The 24,079-nt window shown below is 38.5% G+C and overlaps 1 protein-coding gene across 4 annotated transcripts in view; it reads left to right on the top strand.

Moving 5' to 3' along the window:
- The window catches only part of KLHL7 (kelch like family member 7), a 63,765-nt gene that overhangs the window by 36,800 nt on the left and 2,886 nt on the right, over nucleotides 1-24,079 (top strand). For all 4 annotated transcript variants that reach the window (XM_004263438.3, XM_004263439.3, XM_033440364.2 and 1 more), the window contains 2 exons: nucleotides 10,584-10,824; nucleotides 13,058-13,259. In XM_004263438.3, the coding sequence (XP_004263486.1) occupies nucleotides 10,584-10,824; nucleotides 13,058-13,259 (443 nt within the window). The remainder of the gene's footprint in view (nucleotides 1-10,583; nucleotides 10,825-13,057; nucleotides 13,260-24,079) is intronic.

Here is a 24,079-nt window from a genome sequence, read left to right on the forward strand (position 1 = left end):
CTGAAGTGACCAACTCTGTACTCTAGGATAACTCCTCTCCTGTCCTGTGAAGCACTTGTCTCACCAAGACATACGGGATCCTTTCCATTTTCTGTTCAGTTCTGTTTCCAGAACTGATCAGTATTATAGGCATCGATATAGGAGACCTTTGGCAAGGTGAGATAGACCAGGGCTCCTGCAGCTGAGATTATAGCAGAGAGTTAGAGTCTAGAGATCTTGAGGTCAGACTATGAAATTATTTTATTTTCCCTGCCAGTTGAAATTCCATGTAATGATCTGGGTAAATAGTAACAGAAATACACATTACCCAGAGTGTTAACTACAGACCAAGTTTTAGTCAATCTGGTCCAGTAAGGAGACCACATCTGGCCCTGCTACAATAGTTAGAGTCACCAGTGTGAGTCATATAACTCATAGAGTATATATGCTGCCAGATATCAAAAAGACCTCCAAGGAAAGAGTATCAGGTTAGATTGGTTAAATACCATCATATGTGGACTGTCCCTGTGGGCTGCTCTCAGGTCATATATCTGTCTCTGGTCCATTCCTCCATGTCCAATATATAGGCTGATTTTTTACTAAAGACATCTAGCTTCCTTTCTTAGTAGAAGACTGAGTGACTGGCAGGTACCATGAGGTTTCATGGCCTGTGCAATATAGCTCAATAAGCACAGTGTCAGTGTGCTTAACAGGTTGATACACCTACACATCTGTTTCACACCAGGTAAGTTTTAAGACTACTGACATTTCAGTGGCTATTTAATTTCACTGTTTTTTAATTTTTCAGGATCCTTTTGAGTCAACAGCAGGAAATTTATAAATAAACTTTTTTTTTCCCCAAGGAAAATCTGAAGTCATAGGAGCTTAAATCTATGAACCACAGCTTTCAGGTGGTGACAATAGTTACACCCCTCTTGTTTCCCGAAGCCTAACTTTGGTGTTGATTTTGACATTTAAAAAGCAATAAAGTATGTTTTGATAGAAAATACTTTATCTTAAAGTAGATGTCTGTTTTGATGTACAGGGGGACAAGGAGAATCCTGATTCCATTTGGGAGACAGCACTGTTTTTAGAATAAGGCAAATATGGAATGACTACTAACACTTTGTTTTTGGTCTGTAGTTGTACAACTTTCCTTAATTTTTATTTTTTTAAATTGGAGAGATTAAAAAAAGGATGGATATTCTGCACGAGCCTGGAAATGAGACTGTAACTTCAGAATTCTCATTTGGTGTTTTACTTTGCGCTTATAAATGGCACGTTCCTAGTGCTCTTTTGTATACTCAGTCACAGGTTTTTAGACTTCCAGTGGAAAAATGTAAATAACTGAGGATATAACTACCAATAAAAACATCCTCATTCCATCAGTTATTACTTTATTCCCTAACGCTGACACCATTAGAATCCCATTACAATATTTATTAAATATTTCTATTAGAAGTACCAACCTCTCCTTTCTTTCTGCTAAAAACTTCATCTTGAAAATATTCACCATTTACTGTTATTTATAATATTTTAATATAAGTTGGTTGTCTTTATTATTTCTAATATTAAAACAATTGGAAAGGCTGATTTCATTATAAGTTATCTACCTTGAATCTCCCAAGGTGAACATTATTTCATTATTTAAGTAGACTGCTTAATAATAAGTACTGTATAGGAATTGTTTTAAAATTCTTGAACTTAATATTTTCAGAGATGCTAAAATGGTTTTAACTGTCATTAAACGGAACCCATTGATGTGTGTCCTATACCAACCCAAAATGATTATTTTCACTGAATTGATCTCCTTCAAAGAGACAATTTAAGCAGTACTACTTAATTGAATTATCTAGAATTAAGCCAACATCCCTATAAACTATTATCTTTAGATATTCCTTGGATATTGCTCATGAGAGGCGGCAAATATTTGTATTAACTGCTGACTGAAAATGATAAGAAAATCTTAACAATTTTTCTAGTAGATAAGTAGATAAAGTAGTAGATAAAGAAATCTTGGGTTGCTATATTGAATTGAAATGATACTCTGCTTGTCAGGGTCCTTTCATGAAGCCTGCTGAGTCTCCCCTTCCCCACCTGTACCTGTTTTTAAAGTTTTCAAGTGCTTATTGATTACTAAAAGAGTTATTTTTCTGAATCCAGTGCTCTGTTCTCTTAGAATTGGTGTTCTCAAATTGTCGTATGGGAACATTTTATGATATTGATGCCAAATAAAAGTTGACTTAATTGATCAGATTATTTGGACTATTCTTGTCAGTGAAATGATCAGCCTTGAGGGCTTAAAACTTTGTAGGGGTCTTGGCTCACCACTTTCATATGGTGGAGAAATAGGAGACTATGGGACTTCCCTGGTGGCGCAGTGGTTAAGCATCTGCCTGCCAGTACAGGTTCGATCCCTGGTCCGGGAAGATCCCACATGCCACGGAGCAGCTAAACCCGTGCACCACAACTACTAAGCCCACATGCTGCAACTACTGAAGCCCGAGCACCTAGAGGCCATGCTCTGCAACAAGAGAAGCCACCACAGTGAAGAGTAGCCCCTGCTTGCCGCAAATAGAGAAAGCCTGTGGCCAGCAACAAAGACCCAACGCAACCAAAAAAAAAAAAAAAAAATAGCGTATGCTCTAGAGAAAAAGGGATTCTGCATATTCCCTGCCAAAACCAAACAAGGAGTAAGACCAGCAGAGTGAGGACTAGACCCTGTAAATTGCAAAGGCAGAAAACCACATGGTGCCATATTTTATGGAACCATCAGGTTCAAAAGGTTTACCCTGAGTACCTTTTCTTATTCTTTTTTTTGGTCTCACCGCCCGGGCTTGTGGGATTTTAGTTCCCTGACCAGGGATTGAATCCAGGCCCTTGACAATGAGAGCACAGAGTCCTAACCACTGGACTGCCAGGGAATTCCCTCTTAGTACCTTCTCCTACTTAAAACTCTGAAGTAGACTCATCACTGAGCTTAGTGTCTGGCCCAATGTGGGAAGTCAAGTTTGTGAGGATGAATGAACCAGTATAACTTTATATAATATTTCATAAGCAATTTTGTCAGTTGGTTTTATAGGACTGGATTTAAATATAGGTGGGCCCTAAATCAAAAGAAGTGAAGTTACTTTCAACACAAAACACATTTTCCTCTTGGAAATATTGTTTACTAAAGGTATCACAGTGCCTTTTCTCACAGTATCATAGCTACCTTCCCTCTTAAACAGGCCTTCACTAAGGAGACAGTCCTACACTGTCATCACGGTGGAAACTGGCAGTTATACGTTGCATGTGATTTTAAAAGACCTGTGTGTAAAAGAAGTGTAAACCTTATAGGAAAATGGTGTTACATTAAAAAATTAATGAAGCTTTTGTAAGAGTGCATCAGTAGTGTTTGTCACCGGCAAAAGAGTGTTGTAGGAGCAGTGTGCTGGAGTCAAAGAGTGAGTCCTGCTAAAATGATCAGGGGCACCTGTAAGAACGAAATATCCAAAATGGACAGCAGTAATCCCAGGTGGTTTGGACCTATAGCTGTGTCCCGCAGGGACTGACGTTGCTGGAATGTAAGTGTGGGTCACCATGGGTATCCCTTAAGCTTCCTTAGTGGTCAGTATAACAGGCGCCGGTGGTAAAAATCAGTGTTCTTTGCTGCTTATGCACAATAAGTATTTCTCATACCTGATTGTTTGCAGGCAGTTTGGTTAGACAGGTGGTCCTCACATTCAAGTAGAAGAGATTGGAACACATTCTGAGGTAAATTCTCAGTAGAGTGCCTTCCTAGAATGTCTTCCACAATAGGAATATTGAGAGCCTCTGTTTTGTTTTGTTTTCAAGCATCTCCATAACACACTTTTGTAGTTTTGTTGTAAAGTCAACCTCACAGCCCTTGTACCCTACAAAGGTGCAGTACCTGAAGTTCCCACCTTCAGGGATCAGTTTCCTTTTGTGTTTAGTCACTGTGCCTACAAAAAACCCCAGTAAAAATACGACTCACCAAGAGAGGGATGACGTCAGACTCTCTGTAAGCCATGGCCAGCCATAATTATTATAAATTAACAGATCAGTCCCCTTAAGGGACAGAGAGGGCAGAAACAAAGCTGTAGGTATTTGACTGAGGGCCACAGGTGGGAAGGGATAAGGAGACTAGGGATGATAAATCTGTGTGGTAGTGCTTTAAAGGACTCTCGTCATCCTGGAATTAGCTGGAGGGTAATGGCTACATAAATGCAGGGCTAGGGGGTAAGAGGCTGAGGGAAACCAACAGGGAGTGAAATAAATATTTACTATACCGTGTCATTCAAAAATTACTGTTGGCTACCTTTGGTGATTGTTCATATGATGACCCAAAGGCACAGTAAGATCTTTTATCCTAGAAATATTAAATCATGTTCAGATAGGTTTCTTGTGATATTCTTTGAAAATTGGTGATCAGTATAAGAGAAAGCTAACTTCAGTTGCTATAAACAACAGCAGGTTGTACCATAGCATATTGTACAGCTAGCTGGTTATAACCTGCAGTTTGAACAAATATTTTGTCATATATTACCAGTATGACAGTTCATCTAGAATTTGAAATCTGGGGATTAGGCTGCAGCAGGGATTATGAAGGAGTCAAACTCAAATTGTATGAGATGTATACAAGCTTGAAACAATTAGAGAACACAGAGGCTGAGGTTGGTGAAGCTGCCACCGAATGTAGCCAATTAAAAGTCCCGGTATGGGATAGGTAATGACAGCCTTGGTGGTCTAAAAAGAAGAGATTCCCCTGGGTTGAATTAGTCCATGGAAGCTTCATGGAAGTTTTCTTGAGGGACACTTATTGGTAGAGTTTAGATAGGAAGAAAGAGAAAGAAAAGAATATATTGAGTCCTAAGTATGAATATATCTTTTTGGTTTGATAAGTATGAGTATTAAAAGTTTTCATAAAATGCATACAACGTATTATTTAACTGAATGGAGTCTAACTTTTTGCTTTAAAAAAAAAAGGAATTAGATACAGGTGGAAGAACTGAAGAACTCAGCCATTGGTCTTTTTTCTTTTGTGAGACCTTTTTTTTGGTCCCTTGTCTTCCTTCCTCCCTCCTTTTCTTCCTTCCTTCCTTCCTTCCTTCCTTCCTTCCTTCCTTCCTTTATTTCTAAAAGAAAGAAGCTGTTTTGTAGAAAGAGCATTTCAAGTCTAGGTATAGGAGCTTAGGCAAGTCAGCCTTTCTGAACTTCAGTTTTCTGGTCTATTAACAGAAGGTTTAAATCTTAGGATTTGCGTTAGTATCAATTATGTTCATTTGACTCTTTGATCTTCATTCACTGAGTCTCTTTCTCCCTGCCATCCTTAAGTTTTTCTCATTTTCCCATATTTAAATGTAAAAAGGCTTACCATCTCCATTTTGTTTTTTTCTTTACCCTGCCTAACTTCCAAACCTCCTGACTGGGTGCATTATCTCCTATACTCACACATCTGAGACAGAGTTGATGTTTGTCCCATTGGTGAGAACATTTTATTAAATGGGTATGTTACTGCATTTTGAGATTTGAGATAATCATTTAAAGTATAATATGCCTTCCTGTGCCAAGATAAAAAATTACACGTCAGAGTTCATCTAAAGGCAAATCTTGTCATTGAGATACCTGGCAGGGTGCTAGCGCAGAGATGCTCCCCTGCTATTTCATGTATTTTCTACTGAAAGGACAAGAGCTGATATTGAGCATAATATTCATATCAGGTTTCACTTTTGAACTGAGTTTAATCTCACTTAAATTTCTGAGTAGATTTGAGCTGTGTGTCTTGGTGGTATGGTTTTAGTTTGAGAGTGGAGGGGGGAGAACATGCTGTGACTTTATAAAACAGTAGTGATTCTTAATTAGTAATTCCCTTTGAGCTGGTGTCTGGCCTCACTTCCCACTCCTTGCTAGTTTTAACTGATCAGTAGCTGGGAACTGCCCGTTTATATGTTCACTGTTCCTGAGTTTATCTAGCAGCTTACAGTAGCACAGTCACACCCTGCCCACCCACCCCCAATTGTGGAAGCCTTTTTTCTAGCTGTGATGCTATGTTTTATGAAGAACTTAAGTTACAAGAGTATTTTCTTCCAATGGCTGATTATTAAATCCCTTTCTGGACTTTGGGAGGTTAATATGTTTACAGAAATATCTGTGTGATCCCACTGAAAATGAGTGCATTTCAAAGTGGGTACAGCCTAGGAAATTAAGTACAATCAAGTGTTCACTTCTAAAAAACTGGATATGCCCTAATAGTGTGCTATTTGGAAGGAAGGCAAAGACTGTTTCTGATCCATCTTGTAGTTGAAATTCAGCCGCATAGTATAATAGCTATTTAGGTGTTTAAGTTTTTAAAGCCTTAACTTAAATTACTTTTAAGTCCACATTTATGTTAAAACATTTAGTACTATTATAAGCATCTGATGTGAGAAGTTGTTTTCTTTGTACCATACTTTTGGTACTACTTGCCTAATTGTTGTATTTACTTTTTCTATTAAAAAAAAATAATATATGCTCATTGTAGAAAATTCAAACATAGCAAGATAAAAAGGAGAAAGCCAAAGTGCTCCCAGCATAACAAACAGTCCTCAATAGTTGGTGAACATCATTCCAGTCCTCTCATTTTTTTTTAATTTAGAATTTTTTATTTTTTTAATTTTATTTTTTATTTATTTTTTGTTTTGGCCGCACCTCGTGGCATGCAGAGCTTCCCTGACCAGGGATCGAACCCATGCCTTCTGCAGTGGAAGCACGGAGTCTTAACCACTGGACTGCCAGGGGAGTCCCCAGTGTTCTCACTTTATATATGTGGGATCATGCCATACGTGCTATTTTACAAAAACTTTTTTTTACTCTCTCAGCATTTATATTGTGGTGGTATTTTCATGTCAATGAAAATACCATCCTTTTGAAGGGCTGTGGAGTATTCCTCATAAGGATATATAATATTATCATTTATTTGTAATAGTGACTCTATTTCTGTTTTGTAAGTAAGTTCATTTGTACCATTTTTTTAGATTCCACATTATGTGTGGATATCATATATTTGTGATATCATATATTTGTCTTTCTCTGTCTCACTTCACTCAGTATGACAATCTCTAGGTCCATCCATGTTGCTGTAAATGGCATTATTTTGTCCTTTTTTTTATAAGCCACAGTGTTTTGATGTACTTTTCATGACACTGCTTCTAGGAATGTTGTGGCATCTGGCATATACCTCCTCTCTCCCCTAGCTTTGCTTGATTTTCTCTCAAAACGATGCAAAATAAAGTTCTCAAGTCTTAAAAGTAAAAAGTTTCATTTTGCATTTTGGTTGTCTTGATTATTGTTAAAATTTACATCTGTAGTGTTTCTATTATTTGAGGATTCATGTGTTTTCAGAATAAAGATTATATTAAATCAATCCTTACTCTCAAGGAAAATAGCAGGCTGATGTTTTTACCCTAAGGCATTTGGAGAAAAATATTACAGCCCTTCAACTCAAGAAGGGCTTTCACTTTCACTTCCTGTAGCAGTGTCCTACAGCTGAAAAGTCACACAAGACAAGATGTAATGGCGTACTCAGTCATCAACTGCAGACTTCAGTGTGGTGGGGATTCAGGAAAAAGGAAATCAGGGAAGCTTGCAAAAAGAAAAGGAGTCTTGAGCTTGAAAAAAGTCTACAATGTGATATATCACAGCAGAGGCAAGAAAGACTGACTGGGACCAGGAAAGACAGGACTTTATACATGGGTATGTCTGCATATATATGTGTGGATGCATACATGGGTGATGTGTCAGAACTTAAGAAATCCTTCTACCTGTGTTTTTTCTAAGCTTTCCGGTTTTCTCATTTTCATATCTTCTCAGCAGCTAAGCATATAACCTTGCCTGGAATAGGTACTCAATAAAAACTGCATTAAATTATATTTTTAGGGTAACAATTTCCTGCCCACACACATACACTGTGACTCTAGTGCTCTTCATCCATCTGTTGCTAACATGAAAGCTCCATGCCCTTCTAGCTTGCCTTGTAGCCTGTGAGTGCTGGGAGCCATAAGTAATTCTTCCTCCACCTACAGGCCCCAGGTTGGGAGTGGTCCCATGACTAGAATAAGACCTGGCAAAGATATCCACTGAGCTGACAAGCCTGACTTCCCATCTGTTTTTATCCCCTCTCTGCTTGCTTCTTCAACTGCACACATCTCCTAGGTAGTATAACAAGTTATCAAAGGGCAAACGTTAAATCACATTCTCAGTACTTCATTTTGGATGGGGGGTAGATTGAGGGAATTGGGTAGATTTCCAAGGGAGGTTGGCCCATACACGCACCGAGAAAAAAGACCATAAGCTCCCCTGTGTACAACCAAAGGCAGATATGCTCAAACATAGGTGCATTTAACACCTGACGGGTATATTTAATGAGCCCAAATGTAAAGCATTACATTTTATCTGAAATGAAGTCTATTTTGCATTCCAGGTAAAAAGAAGGATATTTCACTTACCTGTGTAGAAGATGAACTATTAGGCAGAATATTATATATAGCTAGTATTTATCAAGCATAGTGTTTAACATGTATGGTGACCAATGACAGTATTGGGAGAGTTGGAAAAGGGCTTCTAGAGAAATGAGAGCCCACACTGCAAGTAGATAGAAACATGTGCCTATTCCCGTGTTACAAACACACACACACTGCAGACACACACACTAATCAATTTTCCCTTGGGCTTAGAGTTCCGAGAGAGCAATGCATTTTAATTCTTAAATATGAAGTATAACCAAGTCCTGTATGACTTATGATCATCCGTTCCCTACTCAGACCCTTGAGTAGTATTGGAAAGTTAGAATTATTCTGTTACCAAGCTCTTTGAAATTATTTCATTCTTTGGAACCTCATAATCTTAGTGTCTAAGTGTTTAAGCTCATCTAGCTAAAAGAAGTAGTATATTTTTTCAGTTCCAGCTTCTACCTAGGCAGTTCTTTTTAATTTGAAGAGTATCAGGTCTTGGAGACCATTTCAAAAAATATCTGGCCAACTTTCTCATCCTGAAATTAAGGAAGAGTTTAGAAAGATAATGTTTTTAAGGATGTCTTTAGAAATTATGGGAAAATTTGCATATTACTTTCTAATAATATCAAATAAATTGAGTGTAAGAGTGGCAAGACTTGAGATTCACTAAGTTAATGTACCTTATTAATGAAATTGTATTTCTCTGCTAATGAACCTGGTCAGGTAGGAGCTACGAGTAGATCTGCATAATATGTAAGAGAGTAATTTTGTTTACTTTTGAGGTATTGCTCCCTGTAGAATATTTTATCGCTTACTTTTTTTCACTCTGTGGTACACAGTTTCCCCAAGAAAACAAATGTTTAAAATATTCTTCCTCAGTTTTTCAAATCCATTGAGTAAAACTGAAGCTTCAGGAAGATGTTACGTTTATCCTGCAGTTTTGTGTGCCTACCAATAAAAATACCACTGAGTAACCCAGGGGGCCTCATAGACCCTAATTTGAGAATAAGAAAGGGATTAAGGCTCTGTTTCTCTGGTCACCTAAAAAGCAGAATGTTTATCATCACTAGGAGTCAAGATACTCTCCATCAGGGACTCTTCTTTTACCTAAGAGACCATTTCTTACGTTCTACGATGCTTTGATCTAATTCAGTGAATGCCTGAAAAACAGGACATTAGCATGATAGATATCAAATTTTCCCAAAGGGAAATCCACATTAATAAATCACAGTGCTTTGATTGATGAGATTGGAAATTGTTTGGATTTCTATCTGACCCTAATTATTTTCAACCATTTTCAGAAAGCAGCAGGAACACTGTAACTTTCTTGCTTTAAAAGGGGGAGGATCCAACAAGCTATAACTTTGGGAGCATTCCCCCACATATTTACATAGAAGAAGGGCACAGGTGTCCTTGGATGTCATCAAACATAGGAATCAGTGGTGCTGTGAACAGCCTTTATTGTGAAGTACTGATAGGTGCCCATTTCTTCTCATTGAGACGAAAAAAGTTGTTTCCAGACTACTCAGGTTATTCAAGTATTTCATAATATCACAGCTTTAAGAGTCTGGCTGACTATACTGGCTCACCTGAATATTTACGGAAAATTAATATCTCTCAGAAGTCTACAAAATGCCTTCTGGCTTTAGACATTAGTAGGTTAATGGCAGTTAAAGCTTCAGATTATCCATTGATTCTTTATATCCCTATACATCCGGCAAAGAAGGGATGTGCATATTTACATTTGAAAAAAATATCTTTCGTTAAATAACAAAACTGCTTATTTTAGTATTTTCTTGTATTGTTATCCTCAATAACAGAAGGAATAGAAGACGGGGTGTTGGTGATACATACAAATGTATTAAAGTTTATTTTAGAGCCAGAAAAGACCCAAAGCCATCACTGTCTTCCTCTTGCCTTCTGCCACGACTAACCAACATTCTGAAGAAATCACGCAAGATTAAATAATAGTCTCAAGTCAAACATTCTTATATGTACTCTGATAAATTTAACATATTCTTATGTTTTGTATGTTCTCAATTATATCTTTGCTTCATCCTTTCCTATTATAGTTTTCCATTACTGAAATCTTCCTGTCCTTTCCTATTACAGGATTATAGCTGGACAGACATCCGCTGCCCCTTTGAAAAACGAAGAGACGCAGCATGCGTGTTTTGGGACAATGTAGTTTACATTTTGGGTGGCTCTCAGCTTTTCCCCATAAAACGAATGGACTGCTATAATGTCGTTAAAGATAGCTGGTATTCCAAACTGGGCCCTCCAACACCTCGAGACAGCCTTGCTGCCTGCGCTGCAGAAGGCAAAATTTATACATCTGGAGGTTCCGAAGTTGGTAAGGACTTATTCAGTATTTGTGTGTGCTTTAAAGCTGAGGGTCTTGGCTTTCATATTTAAACAGAGTTGGTATTATTTGTTCAGATACTTTTTGACAAATTTAAATACATATCTGTCATATTTTAGAGCACATTTCCCTGAAGGTTTACCTTACTCTTTCTAAGTCATTAATTTACAAGAACTTCAACTTCCTAGATTATGTTAACTGTCCATTTTTTGTCATGACAACGGTTTCATTGACGTCATCTGGATTTCAGTTTCATTGTTGCCATCTGGATTAGTTATTTTATATACGTAATATTATTTGCTTTAAAGATTTTGGAGTTTGGCTTACTCATAGACCCACATTCAGGCTTTTAAAATCTGTATTATCTTTGCTTTCTTTGTATCAGAAAAAAGTAAGAATAATCTTTTTCATTTGCTTTATTCTTTAACTTTGTTTTTTTCTTTTGGCTGCATCGGGTCTTCGTTGTGGCCTGCGGGATCTTCGTTGCGGCGCGTGGGCTTCTCTCTAGTTGTGACGTGCAGGTTTTCTGTCTCTAGTCGTGGCACACGGGCTCTGTAGTTAGCAGCACTCGGGCTGTCTAGTTGAAGCACGTGGGCCTAGTTGCCCAACCAGGGGTTGAACCAGTGTCCACTGCATTGGAAAGCAGATTATTTACCACTGGACCACCAGAGAACTCCCTATTCTTTAACTTTTTAATGTAATGATTGGTAGTGGTATCTTAAGCTTATTGATCAGAACAAGGTGTGGGTATGGGTATAAAAACCTTTCTCATTGACAGATAATTTGTAAGTGTCCACTAGTGTTCGTTTATTAAATGAATAATTTTTCTAAATGAATATTCTAGGTGCAGACTAGCTTTTATATGCTTTCGTCTTTTCAAGTAATTTCTTTAGCTAAATAATGGGCTTATAAAGAAAACTAGGAAGACCAAGTAAATCTAAAGTATGGAATTTAAACGTTGTCTTTTTGTTTTCTTTTATGATTTTTATATTAGCCCAAAGACTGTTTTACTTTTGGTCAGCATATTTATTTGTTTTAAGTTTCTACCCCCACTCCCACTAGATGCAAAATGAATACAAGAAAGATTATGATTTTCTAAATGTGACTTGAAAATTATAAAAGATTATGATTTTCTAAAACACTTGAGTGTTTTATACATATACTTTTTTGTGGAAAGTATAGTAGATAACTTCATTTCTTCAGCATTTACTCTACTAAGTCAGTTTTTGACTTAAATAGTAACTCTTTTTAATCTGCTATATACTGTATATTTCCCTTTAGTGTCAGCCGACTGAATCTGCCAAATTTGAAATGTTTAAAAAGTTAAAAAGAAGGTACTGTTAGTCATGACTATTACTTCTTCTGTTTGTTACTCTTTGAACTTTGCTCTTCATAGGCTTTGGTTTTGATGGAGACTTATAAGGGTGTTATTGCTTTTAAGCGTTAGAAGAGTCCAGAAAAGTGGGAAGGGAGCAATAATTTGATAAAGTTCTAGCTTCGTTTTTCTTGGGAAAGAAAAAAAGCACTTGATCTTTAATGGTATCATTTCTAAAAGTCTTTATTGAGCTCCTAAAATGTGCAGAAGTTGCAAAACAGGATGGGTGTGTTTTGCCGTTAAAATGTATAATCAAAGTACACCAGAAACACATAACGATACTTTGAGTGTATATTCAAGAATGGACCGGCATGACTTCAGGGCCTACCCACACAACTGCTGAGAGCAGTCAGGAAGAACAGTTTTGTTAATGATGCAGTGGCTGTTGTAGAACATTAAATGACAAGCCTGAGGATACTCTCAGATAGTAGTCTTCATATTTTAAGGTATAGACTTACCGTGTGTAAACAGCTGTGTTTTTCCCCCTCTCTATAAACATTTGAGGTTCAGTTAATTCCCATCATCATAACTGGGCTGGAAGACATACATAATGTTTCTTATTTAATTTGAAAATCTTTTGAAATCAAACCAATTTCTTTTTTGTTGTTGTTTAATTACCAATTAATAAGTCTCTCCAGCAGATCCTTTTCTGAATATTTTCCAAGGTCTATACAAACAGAGGTAGCTTTTTCTGAAACTATTTCTACGTTTTGTTGTTGTCGATTGAGTAGAGAAAAGACTCTACAACCCTAAATTCTTTCCTCCAGTAATGATTCAACTCTACAGTCAACTCACTCCAGGCCCACATACACACTAAGTTAAGCAAGATGGGGTCCTTTTCTTTTACAGGAAACTCGGCTCTGTATTTATTTGAGTGCTATGATACAAGAACTGAAAGCTGGCACACAAAGCCCAGCATGCTGACTCAGCGCTGCAGCCATGGGATGGTGGAAGCCAACGGCCTGATCTACGTTTGCGGTGGAAGTTTAGGGAACAATGTTTCTGGGCGAGTACTGAATTCCTGTGAAGTTTATGATCCTGCCACAGAAACGTATGTATCAGTTTAAAACTCTTACTACACAATTAATTGTATTCTATAAGCTCAATGGAAGAAGATGTCAAAAGGCAGAAGGAACCCAGCAGAAGGATTTTTGAATGTGCTAGGGTCAGGGGCATGTTTATAGCCTTGACCCTTCCTCTACACCTTAAGAAATAGCTTGACCTCATACCCTATGGGAGCCCCTCTCTATCTATTCCTGCTTGTGCAATAAATAAATGTCTGTGAATAAGAAAATATGACTGATTCATCAAACTCAAAATATTTTTGTTTGAGAGATCGGGAAGTGTAGAGAGGGGGAAACAATTTATGACCAGTAGTAAATTTGCCTTTAATTAGAAATATTATATATTGGTTCGTGGCATTAATGAATCATACCCCTAGGTATAATGTCTTTTTTGAGTTTGTGCTTACTAAAGTATGTTTGGATTCATATTTATTAAATAAAATTATTCTTTTTTTTTTTAATATTTATTTACTGGGCTGCGCCATGTCTTAGTTGCGGCATGTGGGATCTAGTTCCCTGACCAGGGATCAAACCCGGGCCCTCTGCATTGAGAGCACAGAGCCTTAACCACTGGACCACCCGGGAAGTCCCTAAGTAAAATATTCTTAAGTCAACTGGGAAGTAAAATAAATGCTTTTAAAAGGCAAAATACAAAGAAATAAACGGTTAGCCCGTTTTTCTGATCTTGTAATTAATGATGGAACCCATTCAATACAGCCAAAGGATATGAGCCAGTTATTGATAGTGGGGGGTGGTAAGTATAGTGTAATTAACTAACAAGAAAATGAACGCAGGTGATGTTCCAGTCAGACCTTTTGTTGATAATCAGAAACATCCAAAGACCTTCAATAAGAAAATTAACTTGCTCGTTTGAAAGGATTGTTCTTCCTTTACTAGAACAAGTTATTGGGCAAATATGTTCAACATAAATGTTATGCCAAAGAGCCGCACCAAAACTCTTATGCTCAAATTTTGTACTTAGGAAATATTTCCAGGCTACAAAACATAGAAGTCTTCTACTCCAGCTATTGCTTTTATTAAATTAAGCGTAAAGATTTAATTATAAAATATGATTGTCATTTGTAGTTATTTATGCTTCCCACCTATTTTTGAAGGATTTAAGAAAGCAAAATCAGTACTCCTTTCCCAAAGAAAAGTGCAATTACAATTGTTCTTTTCTCATTTTTTGCTCAACTAGTCACCCATGTTAGGGATAGAATTGAAAGAAGCTTATCTTGAAACATATCTTTTGCTAAGTGTCTAGACTAGGAAATCTCTTGAGATCATCACACTTAATACTTCCCAATGTTTTTTTTTTTTAATTATTGGAGTATAGTTGCTTTACAATCGTGTGTTAGTTTCTGCTTCACAACAAAATGAATCAGTTATATATATACATATGTTCCCATATCTCTTCCCGCTTGCGTCTCCCTCCCTCCCACCCTCCCTATCCCACCCCTCCAGGTGGTCACAAAGCACCGAGCTGATCTCCCTGTGCTATGTGGCTGCCTCCCATTAGCTATCTACCTTACGTTTGGTAGTGTATATATGTCCATGCGTCTCTCTCGCTTTGTCACAGCTTACCCTTCCCCCTCCCCATATCCTCAAGTCCATTCTCTAGTAAGTCTGTGTCTTTATTCCTGTTTTACCCCTAGGTTCTTCACGACATTTTTTTTTTTCTTAAACTCTATATATATGTGTTAGCATACGGTATTTGTCTCTCTCTTTCTCACTTACTTCACTCTGTATGACAGACTCTAGGTCTATCCACCTCATTACAAATAGCTAAATTTCGTTTCTTTTTATGGCTGAGTAATATTCCATTGTATATATGTGCCACATCTTCTTTATCCATTCATCCGATGATGGACACTTAGGTTGTTAACATCTCCGGGCTATTGTAAATAGAGCTGCAATGAACATTTTGGTACATGACTCTTTTTGAATTGTGGTTTTCTCAGGGTATATGCCCAGTAGTGGGATTGCTAGGTCATATGGTAGTTCTATTTGTAGTTTTTTAAGGAACCTCCATACTGTTCTCCATAGTGGCTGTACCAATTCACATTCCCCCCAGCAGTGCAAGAGTGTTCCTTTTTTTCCACACCCTCTGCAGCATTTATTGTTTCTAGATTTTTTGATGATGGCCATTCTGACTGGTGTGAGATGACATTTCATTGTAGTTTTTTTTTTTTCATTGTAGTTTTGATTTGCATTTCTCTAATGATTAATGATGTTGAGCATTCTTTCATGTGTTTGTTGGCAGTCTGTATATCTTCTTTGGAGAAATGTCTGTTTAGGTCTTCTGCCCAATTTTGGATTGGGTTGTTTGTTTTTTTGTTATTAAGCTGCATGAGCTGCTTATAAATTTTGGAGATTAATCCTTTGTCAGTTGCTTCATTTGCAAATATTTTCTCCCATTCTGAGGGTTGTCTTTGGTCTTGTTTATGGTTTCCTTTGCTGTGCAAAAGCTTTGAAGTTTCATTAGGTCCCATTTGTTTATTTTTGTTATTATTTCCATTTCTCTAGGAGGTGGGTCAAAAAGCACCTTGCTGTGATTTATGTCATAGAGTGTCCTGCCTATGTTTTCCTCTAAGAGTTTGATAGTTTCTGGCCTTACTTTAGGTCTTTAATCCATTTTGAGTTTATTTTTGTGTATGGTGTTAGGGAGTGATCTAATCTCATACTTTTACATGTAGCTGTCCAGTTTTCCCAGCACCACTTATTGAAGAGGCTGTCCTTTCTCCACTGTACATTCCTGCCTCCTTTATCAAAGATAAGGTGACCATATGTCCGTGGGTTTATCTCTGGGCTTTCTATCCTGTTCCATTGATCTATATTTCTGTTTTTGTGCCAGTACCATACTGTCTTGATTACTGTAGCTTTGCAGTATAGTCTGAAGTCAGGGAGCCTGATTCCTCCAGCTCCATTTTTCGTTCTCAAGATTGCTTTGGCTATTCGGGGTCTTTTGTGTTTCCATACAAATTGTGAAATTTTTTGTTCTAGTTCTGTGAAAAATGCCAGTGGTAGTTTGATAGGGATTGCATTGAATCTGTAGATTGCTTTGGGTAGTAGAGTCATTTTCACAATGTTGATTCTTCCAATCCAAGAACATGGTATATCTCTCCATCTATTTGTATCATCTTTAATTTCTTTCATCAGTGTCTTATAATTTTCTGCATACAGGTCTTTTGTCTCCTTAGGTTGGTTGATTCCTAGATATTTTATTCTTTTTGTTGCATTGGTAAATGGGAGTGTTTCCTTAATTTCAGTTTCAGATTTTTCATCATTAGTGTATAGGAATGCCAGAGATTTCTGTGTATTAATTTTGTATCCTGCTACTTTACCAAATTCATTGATTAGCTCTAGTAGTTTTCTGGTAGCATCTTTAGGATTCTCTATGTATAGTATCATGTCATCTACAAATAGTGACAGCTTTACTTCTTCTTTTCCAATTTGGATTCCTTTTATTTCCTTTTCTTCTCTGACTGCCGTGGCTAAAACTTCCAAAACTATATTGAATAAGAGTGGTGAGAGTGGGCAACCTTTTCTTGTTCCTGATCTTAGTGGAAATGCTTTCAGTTTTTCACCATTGCGGACGATGTTGGCTGTGGCTTTGTCATATATGGCCTTTATTATGTTGAGGAAAGTTCCCTCTATGCCTACTTTCTGCAGGGTTTTTATCATAAACGGGTGTTGAATTTTGTCAAATGCTTTCTCTGCATCTATTGAGATCATATGGTTTTTCTCCTTCAATTTGTTAATATGGTGTATCACGTTGATTGATTTGCGTATATTGAAGAATCCTTGCATTCCTGGAATAAACCCCACTTGATCATGGTGTATGATCCGTTTAATGTGCTGTTGGATTCTGTTTACTAGTATTTTGTTGAGGATTTTTGCATCTATGTTCATCAGTGATATTGGCTTGTAGTTTTCTTTCTTTGTGACATCCTTGTCTGGTTTTGGTATCAGGGTGATGGTGGCCTCGTAGAATGAGTTGGGGAGTGTTCCTCCCTCTGCTATATTTTGGAAGAGTTTGAGAAGGATAGGTGTTAGCTCTTCTCTAAATGATAGAATTCGCCTGTGAAGCCATCTGGTCCTGGGCTTTTGTTTGTTGGAAGATTTTTAATCACAGTTTCAATTTCAGTGCTTGTGATTGGTCTGTTCATATTTTCTGTTTCTTCTTGATTCAGCTGCTTGGCAGTTGTGCCTTTCTAAGAATTTGTCCATTTCTTCCAGGTTGTCCATTTTATTGGCGTAGAGTTGCTTGTGGTAATCTCTCATGATCTTTTGTATTTCTGCAGTGTCAGTTGTTACTTCTCCTTTTTCATTTCTAATTCTATTGATTTAAGTCTTCTCCCTTTTTTTCTTGATGAGTCTGGCTAATGGTTTATCAATTTTGTTTATCTTCTCAAAGAACCAGCTTTTAGTTTTATTGATCTTTGCTATTGTTTCCTTCATTTCATTTTCATTTATTTCTGATCTGATTTTTATGATTTCTTTCCTTCTGCTAACTTTGGGGTTCTTTTGTTCTTCTTTCTCTAATTGCTTTAGGTGTATGGTTACGTTGCTTATTTGAGATGCTTCTTGTTTCTTAATGTAGGATTGTATTGCTATAAACTTCCCTCTTAGAACTGCTTTTGCTGCATTCCATAGGTTTTGGGTCGTTGTGTTTTAATTGTCATTTGTTTCTAGGTATTTTTTGATTTCCTCTTTGATTTCTTCAGTGATCACTTCGTTATTAAGTAGTGTATTGTTTAGCCTCCATGTGTTAGTATTTTTTACAGATTTTTCCTGTAATTGATATCTAGTCTCATAGCATTGTGGTCGGAAAAGATACTTGATACAATTTCAATTTTCTTAAATTTACCAAGGCTTGATTTGTGACCCAAGATATGATCTATCCTGGAGAATGTTCCATGAGCACTAGAGAAAAATGTGTATTCTGTTGTTTTTGGATGGAATATCCTATAAATATCAATTAAGTCCATCTTGTTTAATGTATCATTTAAAGCTTGTGTTTCCTTATTTATTTTCATTTTGGATGATCTGTCCATTGGTGAAAGTGGGGTGTTAAAGTCCCCTACTATGAATGTGTTACTGTCGATTTCCCCTTTTATGGCTGTTAGTATTTGCCTTATGTATTGAGGTGCTCCTATGTTGGGTGCATAAATATTTACAATTGTTGTATCTTCTTCTTGGATCGATCCCTTGATCATTATTTAGTGTCCTTCTTTGTCTCTTCTAATAGTCTTTATTTTAAAGCCTATTTTGTCTGATATGAGAATTGCTACTCCAGCTTTCTTTTGGTTTCCATTTGCATGAAATACCTTTTTCCATCCCCTTACTTTCAGTCTGTATGTGTCTCTAGGTCTGAAGGGGGTCTCTTGTAGACAGCAAATATATGCGTCTTGTTTTTGTATCCATTCAGCCAGTCTGTGTCTTTTGGTGGGAGCATTTAGTCCATTTACATTTAAGGTAATTATCAATATGTATGTTCCTATTCCCATTTTCTTAATTGTTTTGGGTTCGTTATTGTAGGTCTTTTCCTTCTTTTGTGTTTCTTGCCTAGAGAAGTTCCTTTAGCAGTTGTTGTAGAGCTGGTTTGGTGGTACTGAACTCTCTCAGCTTTTGCTTGTCTGTAAAAGTTTTAATTTCTCCATCAAATCTGAATGAGATCTTGCTGGGTAGAGTAATCTTGGTTGCAGGTTTTTCTCCTTCATCACTTGAAATATGTCCTGCCACTCCCTTCTGGCTTGCAGAGTTTCTGCTGAAAGATCAGCTGTTAACCTTATGGGGATTCCCTTGTGTGTTATTTGTTGTTTTTCCCTTGCTGCTTTTAATATGCTTTCTTTGTATTTAATTTTTGACAGTTTGATTAATATGTGTCTTGGCGTATTTCTCCTTGGATTTATCCTGTATGGGACTCTCTGTGCTTCCTGGACTTGATTAACTATTTCCTTTCCCATATTAGGGAAGTTTTCAACTATAATCTCTTGAAATATTTTCTCAGTCCCTTTCTTTTCCTCTTCTTCTTCTGGAACCCCTAAAATTCGAATGTTGGTGCGTTTAATGTTGTCCCAGAGGTCTCTGAGACTGTTCTCAGTTCTTTTCATTCTTTTTTCTTTATTCTGCTCTGCACTAGTTATTTCCACTATTTTATCTTCCAGGTCACTTATCCGTTCTTCTGCCTCAGTTATTTTGCTATTGATCCCATCTAGAGTATTTTTCATTTCATTTATTGTGTTGTTCATCATTGTTTGTTTCATCTTTAGTTCTTCTAGGTCCTTGTTAAATGTTTCTTGCATTTTGTCTATTCTATTTCCACGATTTTGGATCATCTTTACTATCATTATTCGGAATTCTTTTTCAGGTAGACTGCCTATTTCCTCTTCATTTGTTAGGTCTGGTGGGTTTTTATCTTGCTCCTTCATCTGCTGTGTGTTTTTCTGTCTTTTCATTTTGCTTATCTTACTGTGTTTGGGGTCTCCTTTCTGCAGGCTGCAGGTTCGTAGTTCCTGTTTTTTTTGGTGTCTGCCCCCAATGGCTAAGGTTGGTTCAGTGGGTTGTGTAGGCTTCCTGGTGGAGGGTACTAGTGCCTGTGTTCTGGTGGATGAGGCTGGATCTTGTCTTTCTGGTGGGCAGGTCCACGTCTGGTGGTGTGTTTTGGGGTGTCTGTCGACTTATTATGATTTTGGGCAGCCTCTCTGCTAATGGGTGGGGTTGTGTTCCTCTCTTGCTAGTTGTTTGGCATAGGATGTCCAGCACTGTAGCTTGCTGGTCGTTGAGTGAAGCTGGGTGCTGGTGTTGAGACGGAGATCTCTGGGAGATTTTCGCCATTTGATATTATGTGCAGCTGGGAGGTCTCTTGTGGACCAGTGTCCTGAAGTTGGCTCTCCCACCTCAGAGGCACAGCACTAACTCCTGGCTGCAGCACCAAGAGCCTTTTCATCCACACGGCTCAGAAGAAAAGGGCGAAAAAATAGAAAGAATAAGAATAAGGAGGGGGAGGGGAGGAGGAGGAGGAGGAAGGAAGGAAGGAAGGAGGGAGGGAGGGAGGAAGGAGGGAAGGAAGGGAAAAAAGAAAGATGATAAAGTAAAATAAAGTAAGATAAAATATAATAAAGTTATTAAAATAAAAAAGATAATAAGAAAAAAACAAAAAATCGGATGGATAGAATCCTGGAACAAATGGTGGAAGCAAAGCTATACTGACAAAATCTCACACAGACACATACACACTCACAAAAAGAGGAAAAGGGGGAAAAAATCATAAATCTTGCTCTCAAAGTCCACCTCCTCAATTTGGGATGATTCGTTGTCTAAAGGAGGGAAGGCAGGAAAGAAAACATAAAGTAAAATAAAATAAAGTTATTAAAATAAAAAGTAATTATTAAGAAAAAAATTTTTCAAAACGGACGGGTAGAACCCTTGGACAAATGGTGGAAGCAAAGCTATACAGACAGAATCTCACACAGAAGCATACACATACACACTCACAAAAAGAAAAGGGGAAAAAATAATAAATCTTGCTCTCAAAGTCCACCTCCTTATTTTGGGATGATTCGTTGTCCATTCATGTATTCCACAGCTGCAGGGTACATCAAGTTGATTGTGGAGCTTTAATCTGCTGCTTCTGAGGCTGCTGGGAGAGATTCCCCTTTCTCTTTTTTGTTCTCACAGCTCCCAGGGGCTCAGCTTCGGATTTGGCCCCGCCTGTGCGTGTAGGTCGCCGGAGGGCGTCTGTTCTTTGCTCAGACAGGACGGGGTTAAAGGAGCCGCTGATTCGGAGGCTCTGGCTCACTCAGGCCCAGGTTAGGGAGGGTCACGGAGTGCAGGGCGAGCCTGCGGCGGCCTCTGCCAACATGACGTTGCACCAGCCTGAGGCGCGTCGTGCGTTCTCCCGGGGAAGTTGTCCCTGGATCACGGGACCCTGGCAGTGGCGGGCTGCACAGGCTCCCCGGAAGGGGGGTGTGGATAGTGACCTGTGCTCGCACACAGGCTTCTTGGTGGCGGCAGCAACAGCCTTAGCGTCTCATGTCTGTCTCTGGGGTCCGCGCTTTTAGCCACGGCTCGCGCCCGTCTCTGGAGCTCTTTTAAGCAGCGTTCTTAATCCCCTCTCCTCGCGCACCAGGAAACAAAGAGGGAAGAAAAAGTCTCCTGCCTCTTCGGCAGGTCCAGACTTTTCCCCGGACTCCCTCCCGGCCAGCCGTGGCGCACTAACCCCCTTCACGCTGTGTTCGTGCCGCCAGCCCCAGTCCTCTCCCTGCGCTCCGACCGAAGCCCGAGCCTCAGCTCCCAGCCCCGCCCGCTCCGGCAGGGGAGCACACAAGCCTCTCGGGCTGGTGAGTGCCGGTCGGCACCATTCCTCTGTGCGGGAATCTCTCCGCTTTGCCCTCCGCAACCCTGTTGCTGTGGTCTCCTCCGCGCCTCCGAAGCTCCCCTCCTCCGCCACCCGCAGTCTCTGCCCGCGAAGGGGCTTCCTAGTGTGCGGAAACCTTTCCTCCTCACAGCTCCCTCCCACTGGTGCAGGTCCCGTCCCTATCCTTTTGTCTCTGTTTATTCTTTTTTCTTTTGCCCTACCCAGGTACGTGGGGGGTTTCTTGCCTTTTGGGAGGTCTGAGGTCTTCTGCCAGCGTTCAGTAGGTGTTCTGTAGGAGTTGTTCCACATGTAGGTGTATTTCCGGTGTATCTGTGGGGAGGAAGGTGATCTCCCCGTCTTACTCTTCCGCCATCTTCCCGGAAGTCTCTTTCTCCCAATGTTTTTTTAAACTGTACCTTTGTACTTGCCAGGGCACACTGGGGATACACCTTATCCTAATCCCATCATCCATCCATCCATCCAGCTATCTATCCATCCCCTCTTGTCCTAAACCATAGGAGCAGGGTATATACCAACTGTCCTCCCTCCTGTATCAGTCTCTACTTTACCTCGCATAAATCCTATACTCAAAAAGCATTACAGCATACTAGTTGGAAAACTGTAATCTCATTCATTCTGCTGCCTAATTATTGTTTCGTTTCTAAAAAATATCTTGGAGTAGAGCCCATACCATATGAACTCCAGGCTTCTAAATTCTGAGATCTTTATTCAGGCAGTATCAGTGCAGAGAAAGAGTATAAAGGGATTCTACAACTTCAATATTTTTTAAAACTAGGTGAATATAATCAGTTTGGGGAATATTTTAAAACTTACACAATTTAGCATTTATTTTGTATATATTGAGCTTATGTATTAAATTTGAATTCTCTATATTCTCTAAATTTTCCTAAGTGAAAAGCTAGTGTGAATATGATTATCCAAATCTCATAATGAAAGATGTTATATACTACTATGATTTCCTTTCTAATATGTTGTGTCCATCCAACGTATTTTTTGTAAAACTGTTTCTTCCCAATTTTGACAATTTTTAAAGTGTTTTTTAACTAGAATATGTTCGATTGGAAGCTAAGAAATGAAACCTATGGAAACAACACAACACAGTTTCCACAGTTAGAATTTTGAGAAAAGCTACTGAACACTAAACTCAGGTTGGAGAGAGCAGAGACCTAGTGCATACTCTGCATGTGAATTATAGGAGGAAGGATGTTTCACGAAGTTCCTTAATTCTAAACCTTGAGGAGACTTAGATATATATAAAACATTCTCTTATTTTATATCCTAGACATATTTAGAGAAGAAAGGGGTATGTATATTGAATTTTTCCAAGTCAGATCCTCTGTTTAACACACTGACAGCTCACTGTGTGGAGAGGCTGTGGAGGTCGAGTACTGGCTCTCCCACTTTCCAGCTGAATGCCTGTCTTTTCACCTGGAAGAGCACGTGTGTTCATCCTGAAAAACAGGAGGACTTACTTTAACTGAATGCTCAGAAAATGAGAGTGGTGACTGTCAAACCATTTTTAAAACAAACCAAAAGTATGTAAATATAAGGCAACGAGAGTTGTTGATATTTCAGAGTTCATCATTATGCTCTAATTATGTTTTGAAAAGTTAAATGTATTAAATTATTTAAAAGAAGAGTTATGAATAACCATATTAGGGCTTCCCTGGTGGCGCAGTGGTTGAGAGTCTGCCTGCCGATGCAGGGGACACGGGTTCGTGCCCAGGTCTGGGAGGATCCCACGTGCCGCAGAGCGGCTGGGCCCGTGAGCCATGGCCGCTGAGCCTGCGCGTCCGGAGCCTGTGCTCCACAACGGGAGAGGACACGGCGGTGAGAGGCCCGCGTACCGCAAAAAAAAAAAAAAAAAAAAGGAGAGAGATGAATCTCATAGAAAACAATAACAAAATTGTCTGTGTGTTTAATGCTGCTACCTGTGAATTAGTATCCTTCAACCCTTGTGTCCACATTTATATTCTCAATCTCTTTCTTTATAGTAGTGCCTGTGATCACAGCAACATGCTAATAAGTTATTAAACGTGACAGAATGATAGGAGCTGCCTGAAGTTCTAAGTGTATATTTAAAGATGTATGTGTGAATAGTAACAGATATGCTAATTTGCTAGAGGCCCATGATAAATTTGTTTTACTTACCGTATGTAAATATTAATTAAAACCACATGTGACTAAAACCATATTAGTACCTTATATTTTCTTACATATCTTCCCTGTTTTGTTTGTTACTGTTTTACAAGTTATTGTGAACTATAGGAAATGGATGTCTTCCAAAGACATGTTAATAGTCTCCAGATATCCTCTGTTTCCCATATCCTATTGGAGTTGAAAGGAATAAAATCCCTATTTACCCCACCTATAAATTACTGAAAACCGCTGTTAAACTTTTGTTTTCTAGCTTTCCAGACATGC

This window comes from Orcinus orca, chromosome 9 (genome assembly GCF_937001465.1).
Source record: "Orcinus orca chromosome 9, mOrcOrc1.1, whole genome shotgun sequence".
In the NCBI taxonomy this organism is placed as follows: Eukaryota; Metazoa; Chordata; class Mammalia; order Artiodactyla; family Delphinidae; genus Orcinus; species Orcinus orca.